Source organism: Musca domestica, unplaced genomic scaffold, assembly GCF_030504385.1.
Source record: "Musca domestica strain aabys unplaced genomic scaffold, Musca_domestica.polishedcontigs.V.1.1 33, whole genome shotgun sequence".
Lineage (NCBI taxonomy): Eukaryota > Metazoa > Arthropoda > Insecta > Diptera > Muscidae > Musca > Musca domestica.
The window spans coordinates 745,514-754,049 of record NW_026712312.1 but is presented as its reverse complement, the minus strand read 5'-3'; the positions used below and the strand labels follow the sequence as shown (position 1 = coordinate 754,049).

Here is an 8,536-nt window from a genome sequence, read left to right as displayed (position 1 = left end):
TTTCGACTTAAATTTCCCAATCTAAAGATCCAGTTCTGCAATCTTGTTATTTTATGAAATTTTTTAAAATTTATTAGGAAATTCGATTTTGTTCTATCAAAACAATGTGATGACGCTTGGGACACTTCAGCCGATAAATCAAATTCTTCCAAAAATTTCTTCCAAAAATTTTCAAAACATCCAGCGTATTTCCGCAAAATATTTAGTTCCCCTTCCCAATGAAATCAAAGGTCAATGCCATTTTCAGTGTGGATATGGAAAAGAATAGTCAGTCCATGTCATTGGTTTATTGTATTTGGCATCTGGTGTGACTATTTTGGCGCACCACCACTCATTGCTCACAAATGTGTGTTCAGGCTATCCCTCATTCTTTCCATTTTCTTTCTACGTTCGCTAGCCTCTTTATACTCTCACATAAATATACAATTAACTTAAAAGCAATTCACTTGAGTACCCCACCAGAGGAAAATATTGAAAATTAATATTTCATTTCGTTAAGTTTTGTCTAAGTGAACAGACAGACCAGGCAGGCCGCAACAAAAGAATTCCGCACAAACAAAGAAATAACGGCCAGTAGTTCTACATGCAGATATAACCGATACAGCGGAACGCTTAAGAAAATCGGAAAAAAGGAAATACGAGAAGAAGAAAACATTTTATTTCAATTATTTCAAATTGTGTGTTCGGTGTTACATCTCCGCGATTGTCATGGCAAAATTAACCAATACATTTTTATTGATCTGTTTAATATTCAGCGTAATGCTGATGCTGACCTGTCTACCCCACTCCGTTGAAAGTGTTACGCATTCGAATCAACATTGCAAAGAGCTAAGTAAGATTTCACAAAATTAGATAAGATTATCGTTCAAATTGTGTGTTGACAATAAACCTAATTATGTTTGGTGTGATCGTAACGACGATGATGATGTTGAAATGGATACTGAGGATGAGAATGTGGCTGTGTGTGTTTGTGAGTGTATGATAATCTAACTAAGGATATTCCAGGCATTCATATTTCACATGAATTACCAATTACCTATGGCATATTTACTAATGGTTTAATAACTGTTATCTCTCTACTGACTTGTGTTCATGGCCAATTAAAGATAAATTCAGCAAAACGTTGTATATGTGTGTGTGTGTATATACGCACATACATAATATACATATGTGATGCTTCTTGAGAAAACTGCAAATTGTCTGTAATTGTGAGTTCGTTTCACACAAATCCAAAATGTGTTCTTACTCATCAAAATGTCAATTTCCAATGAATCTCATGTCACTAAATAATATTCTGTATTAGATGTCTTATTAAACATCTGTTTTAAAGTGGAAATTTTTTGTATTGTGTTATGAAGTGACGCGAGTAGCCGGGTAGATGACGCAAGTGACATTCCAAGTGAATCATCTCGAGGGGTCTGGTTTTTAGTAGCTACAATTCTGGTGACTGGAGCTAAAAGGTTGTGAGAGGTGCAAGCATAAATGTATTGCATTGTAATTTTGGGTAGACCTTTAAAACATTTAGGGTAATATTTTTTGAGATTTTTTTTTTAAACTTCAAAGGATATTGGATAAATAGGATAGGATAAATAACACGGAATTAAAAGTGGCTACAATATTGAAGGATATAATAATTATTTAGACTAGAAATTTGTCCAGCGCAAAAATCAAAAATCTTCTACTACTGACTAAAAAAGTTCTTATGTTCATCGAAAAACTCCAAAATTTCAAATAATGTATTTTTTATTTTAACCAGAATTTTCTTGGAAAGAAAATTATTTATTTTCTTTGTATTTTGAAATTATCTATTTTATTACATTATTTTATTAAATACGGGTTCCCGACCTTCCGTGGAGTATATCGATCTTATTATCTCGCTGGGCTAAGTTCATCTAGATCTGCGTATCCGTCCATGATAATTTACAATTAATCTACTGGTCGCAGTTATGGTCCGATCTGAAATGTTGAGTTTTCTTATTTATTATAATTATAATTATTATTATTATTATTATTATTATTATTATTATTATTATTATTATTATTATTATTATTATTATTATTATTATTATTATTATTATTATTATTATTATTATTATTATTATTATTATTATTATTATTATTATTATTATTATTATTATTATTATTTATTTTTTTTTTTTTTTGAAAATTTTGGCAAAATATTCAAAATAGATGGCGCAACAAAAATTTGAGTGGTCTCGTGGATCCGGTTCGAAGATAACCCTATTACAGGACTATATAATATTATTTCAAGTTAAAAACCATAAAGAAAGTCTTAGAGTCAGGCGGGCCCGACTTTATGATACCCTGCACCATTTTGCTAACTTAGTAGAGCTCTACATAACAATTAAAAGTTTTTCAAAAGACTAAATATGCCGAAGCAGTTGTAACTTTCAAATTCGGACTTGTATTGCCCATTTGATATATATGAGAGCTATAGCCAAATCTGAACCGATCTCGATAAAATTTGGCAAAGATATTTCTGAGCTATATTTGATATATTTCCCTGAATATCGTTGTTACGGAGTGCATATTACGGCTGTGGGTAACAAATACAATAAATCGGATGAACAATATATATGGGAGCTATAACTATATCTGAACCGATCTTCACCAAATTTGGCATACTACCTTCTAGACTAAATTCGGTCGTATGTGCCAAATTCCATCCCATTTGGACAAATATTAGACGTTTGGTGCACAATAAATGGTAAATCGGACGAAGTTATATATGGGAGCTATATCCAAATCTGAACCGATCTCGATAAAATTTAGCAAAGGTATTTCTGAGCTGCATTTCATATATTTCCCCAAATATTGTTGTTACAGAGTGCATATTACGGCTGCGGAGGACAAAAATAACAAATCGGATGAACAATATATATGGGAGCTATAGCTATATCTGAACCGATTTCGATAGAATTTGGCATACTTATTTTCAGGCCTCATTTGGTTGAATGCGCAAAATTCAATACTATTCGGGCTGATATTACACGTTTGGTGCACAATAAAAGGCAAATCGGACGAAGATATATATGGGAGCTATATCTAAATTTTTACCGATTATCTCCAATTTCAATAGGGTTCATCCTTGGGCCAAACAAATGTTGTTTGCAAAATTTCATCTCAATCGGATAAAAAATGCGACCTGCATTTTGTTCACAAGAATACATGGACAGACGGACGGACGGACGGACAGACGGACTGACATGCATAAATCAACTCAGAACGTGATTCTATGCAGATCATCAAAAGGAACTATGGGTCTATCTCGTTTCCTTTTGCCTGTTACAATGCACAAAGACATAATACCCTGACCACCTTGTGGTGTAGGGTATAAAAAGCAACTTGTAAAGAATATGCGACTTGTTTATCAAGTTATGACAGATATAAGTATTGGAAATTGGGGCCCTTTGTGGGTGAGTTACCAGAAGGGGTTGGCAGATGTATATCATCTTCACAAGAGGAAGATACCAGAAGGAAAAGTCCGATCTCTGTCATCTTTATAAAAAATCTTGTGTTGATGGAAATATTGAAATGTGCGAAGTCTGAATGGAATCGGATGTTAATTTCGTGTTTTATGATCTTCATGAATATTTAAAATTTTGACCCTTTGTGGGTGAGGTAACAGAAAAAAGGCATCGATAAATCCCATTTTCACAGCAGATCTTGTGTTAGTAGAAATAAACGGATATGTGAAATGTGAAGAGAACCGGATGCTTATTTCGGATTTTATGCTCGTTTTGGTTATTTAAAATGTGGACTCTTTGTGGGGGAGGCACAAGAAGGAACGGTCCGATGTCTACCATCTTTATAACGGATTTTGTGTTGGTGGAAATATTGAGGTGTATCAAGCCTGAATTGAATCGGTCGTTACTTTCGCGTTCTATGAGCTTCATGGATATTCAAAATTTTGACCCTTTGTGGGGGATGTACCAGAAAGAGAGAACCGACATATTCAATCTTCACATCAAGAGCTGGACCCTTGTTCTATGAAAATATTAAATGAGAAATATTCCCTTTATAATATTTTTCATTTGACATTTCTTTCCTCTATAAAAGTTTTTATTCCACATTTTCATAGAACAAGAATTGGGGCCCAGACCTTGGTTTAATTAAAATTATTGTGATGTGTGTAATTTGAAGAGAACCGGATATTTATTTCGGTTTTTATGATCATTTTGGTTATTCAAAATAGTAACACCTTTCTCTACCATTTTTATAACACGTCTTGCGTTGATGGTAAAATTTGGTAAAATGTTGACCTTTTGTGGTGGAGGTACCAGAAGGAGTGTTCCGATATATTACATCAGACCTGGCACTGATGCAAATATTAGTATATGCAACGATGGAGCAAAATCGGATTATACTTTTTCTTTCTGTGCAGTAATTTATTTTCTTTGAAAATGTTGACATTTTATGAGGCAGGTACCAGAAGGAGAGGACCGATATTGCATACCTCTGAACTCGATCTAAATTTGACAATTATATTACCATGCACCAACTTTGGATCAAATCTGATACTCCCTTCGAGGGTTATCGTGCGCACCAGCCTGTCTGGCTGACGGACGGACATCGCTAGATCGATTCGGTATTTTGAAGATTTTATGTACAATATTTAACGAAATTGTTTGAAAATTTATATTTGAAGTTCCTGTATGCGATATTTCGGTATTTTTTTAGATTTTAACAGAATTTTTAACGGATTTTATTTTTTTAAAAACTTGTTCCAAATAATGGAGGGTATTCAAAATTCGGCTCGGTCGAACTTACTGCTTTTTTACTTTTTTTAGTCAACGTTTCTAATAAACCAGCTGACATTAAGCGAGTAGATGTGCTCCTAGCAAAAAATCTTCAATGTTATATCAATTTATTTTAATCCCTCGCAAAGAACTGTGGAATGCCAATTTAAATATAACCCTGATTTCCGGTACTTTGATTTTTTTTATTATCGATATTGCAATATTAGCATGCTGGTTTCTAGGCTCAATTTGGTTGTGTACACGAATTTCCATTCTATTCGGACTATTATTACACATTTGGTACACAAAAAAATGGCTTGTCGAATAAATATGTATATTGGAGTTATATCTAAATTTTGACCGATTATCTCCAATTTCAATAGGGTTCGTCCTTGGGTCAAACAAATGACGTGTGCCAAAATTCATTTGATTTTGTTTAAAAAAAATACATGGTGCAGGGTACACAAATGTTCAATACAAGCATAGCCCCATACATAATTTCAATTTTTATACCCTCCACCTTGGAAAGGAGGGTATATTAACTTTGTCGTTCCGTTTGTAACATCCTTAAATATTTGTAGTCCCCATAAAGTATGTATATTCTTAATCAGCATAAAATTCTAAGTCGATTTAACGATGTCCGTCTGTCTACCTGCCTGTTGAAATCACGATACAGCCCACATTATTTGACGTAGAGCGCCAAAAATTAGCAGAGAAATTTGTATTGTGTCTAGGATGGTTGGTATTGAAAATGAGATGTATCGGTCCACGTTTTGGTATAGTCCCCATATAACGGTACCTCCCGATATTCCGTATTTTGATGATTTTTTCCATATTTTTTCACGGATTTGTCTAAAAAGTGGTATTTGTAGGTCATAAAGGGTTCTAGCTCCGGTGGCGAAACATTGTATGTATATGTGTCCACGTTTTGGTATAGTCCCCATATAACGGAATCTCCCGATATTCGGTATTTTAATGATTTTTGCCACATTTTTCCACGGATTTGTCTGAAAATTAGTATTTGTGGTTCATAATGGATTCCATAGGTCCACGATTTGGTATAGCCCCCATATAGCTTCTTCTGGTACCTTTCTCACAAGAATTCTACATATTGATTTTTTGCATAAAATAGGGAATTAATGATTCCGATTTTCTTTCAATTTTGCACATCGCGAAATTGCACATAAGAAATGGACCCACTCCTTCGGAACCACACCCATAAAGAGTCAACAATTTGAATAATCGTAATGCAAGGTTGTGGGCTCGAAGATTTTAGCCTTAATTTCCAATAAAAAAGAAAAAAAAGTATTTGATATAACCGTCATATAACACAACCTCCTAATTTGGGTTCTTGAAAGGTTTCTGGCACAATTTTCATTCCTCCAATGCTCCAATTTTTTTGTACTCTCAGAAATTTTTTTTCTAATCACTTCCTAATCAAAAGTGGCCGATATCTCAAAATTATTTTTTTTTTCATATCGAATCCATAAAGCTCAAAGTTATTTTTTCTGATTAATCTGTGACAATGCCATATCTTAAAGGTACAAATTTCTTAAGATTCCAACTAGCCGTAGGTCTCTGCTGAAATTATGCACTTCAAACATTTTTAGATTTTTTTACACTTAGAGAACGAAGTTTTCTCCCAATATTTATTCACATGCTAAGTGTCCTACGATGGGTTACCATGGTATTTTTCGTTACTTTCTGTGCTCTTAACGGACACAGTTCTATCTTTAAATGTTGGATTATTAGCACTCGTATCCCTATTTTAAAAAATCCTGGCTCTTATAGATTTCTTGATAAAATGTTGTACTTTGAAGAACTTTTCGAACTCTTTTAGTATTTTAAAAATCTGTAAATAAATAGTAAATATAAATAATAATCTGTGTGTATTATACTACCCCCAAAAATGTTTTTTTATCACTGCATAACGAATCCTATTTTGTACCCTTAAAGAACGATATATTGTACAATTTTAATAACTAAATTCTAGAAGTTCTAAAAATATGCAGTTTCTCACCACTATACACATCTCGAGAGATTAATAAGAATGTTATAAAATTTTCTACCTTTATCACTTGTTATACCTTAAAACGCAAGAATTTCTGAAAACCTCAATTTGTCGCACCCATTCGCACTAAGATTGACCCTTGCGGTAAATTTCTATCTTTAGGTTCAACTACTCTCCCTGGCCTCGGTCAGTCACACACAATTTTATCAACAATGCAACAATTGCTTATATATTGATATTCACTTATTAATTAAATTTTCTTCATTTCCAGATCAATTCAATTGCTATTCGGGTAAAAATGAAGGATACTATTGCAACAGCAAGGATCAGACGACGACACAAATCAGATGGTACTACGACAAGGGGACATGTCACAAATTCAATTACAAAGGCTGCAATGGCAATCGCAATCGTTTCTGCAGCAAAGAGTCCTGTTTGAACCGGTGCTATGGCTAAATTCGCCATAAATAATTGCCACAGTAAAACATTTATTTTTTTTACAAAATACTTTTTTAGAAATTATAAAAACATTTAAACAAAAATAAATATTATTACCAAAGGTCTGAAATCATTGCATTGTCTTATGTGTGTGTGTGTGTGTGGGCATGTGAGTGTGTGTGTGTTTGTTGCGGTAGTGATTTATACTCCGGCTGTTCTAAACGTTGCCGAGTCTATTATTGTTGATGGCCAGCCAAATCATTGCCAACCATTCCATGTGGCTTTTATCACCTCAACGCGTCAGCCAGCCAGCGAACGAACGAAATGTTAAAGGAATGTGACAAATTGTCGCAATTTTATGGGTGTCAACTGTTGTGTCTGCGTACAAATGTACATATGTACATGTATAGACTAAATTACATAAAAGGCATATGAACATTCGAACATACGTATGTGTGTATGTATGTAGCTTATGTGGTACGTAGACAATGTACAGATATCACATAACCCACCTAACCAAAGAATCAACCAAAAATTTGGCCATTTTAAATGGCACAGCATTTAACCCATAAACCTGCAACAATAACAAAAAACATTCACACCAACGGCACGGGTGGAGAAAGATCGACAGTGGAATGCTCTATAGTAAATAAAGATTAAATATCGCTTATTTGCGACAAGATTCTCTTAATTTAAAAAAGTTCAATCTGTCATATACTGCAGTCCTGCATTGATTACAAATAAAATTAGGCAATATCTATAAAAACCAGTTAAAAAGCGGTAAGTTCGGCCGGGCCTATCTTTGAATACCCTCCACCATTTGGAATGATTTTGGCAAATCCCAAAAACTAAAAAATCCGTTAAAAATTCTGGTAAAATCTTTAAAATACTGAAAGTAGCCGTTATATTAGGGTCTATACGACGAAATGGACCTGCATAGACATGGGCTTGCACAGACAAATTTCCGTCATAGGCTGTAGCATCCGTTACGAACTTCAAATACAAATGTTAAAACATTTCCGGTGAATAATGTCGCTTAAATCGTCGAAATGCCAAAAAGTAGAAGGTATCATTATGTGGGGGCTATACCAAAACGTGGACCTACATGACCCATTTTCAATACCAAAAGTCCTGCAGACATAAGACATATTTGAGTAAAATTTTATCAACCTACTTCATTTCGTTCGGAAGTTAGAGTGATTTCCACAGGCGGACAGACGGACGGTCATCGCTAAATCGACATAGAATTTTATGCTAATCAAGATAGATATATATACTTTCTGGGGTCAAAAATGTATATTTCGAGGAATTACAAACGGAATGCCAA

At 34.0% G+C, this 8,536-nt stretch overlaps 1 protein-coding gene across 1 annotated transcript; it reads left to right on the top strand.

The window, feature by feature from the left end:
• The first annotated feature begins 488 nt into the window (after positions 1–488).
• On the top strand, positions 489–7,326 carry LOC101888825 (kunitz-type U15-theraphotoxin-Hhn1d). The gene is made up of 2 exons (XM_005182426.4): positions 489–832; positions 7,043–7,326. The coding sequence occupies exons 1-2, from the start codon at positions 709–711 to the stop codon at positions 7,225–7,227; spliced, it is 309 nt and encodes a 102-aa protein (XP_005182483.1). The 5' UTR covers positions 489–708; the 3' UTR covers positions 7,228–7,326.
• Positions 7,327–8,536: the final 1,210 nt, after the last annotated feature.

What these genes read in the sequence shown, in the direction of transcription:
- LOC101888825 (XM_005182426.4), top strand. Translation starts at nt 709, where the DNA reads ATGGCAAAATTAACCAATACATTTTTATTGATCTGTTTAATATTCAGC. An exon ending in TCAACATTGCAAAGAGCTAA is followed by an intron (nt 833 to 7,042) that starts GTAAGATTTCAC and finishes CTTCATTTCCAG; the next exon opens with ATCAATTCAATTGCTATTCG.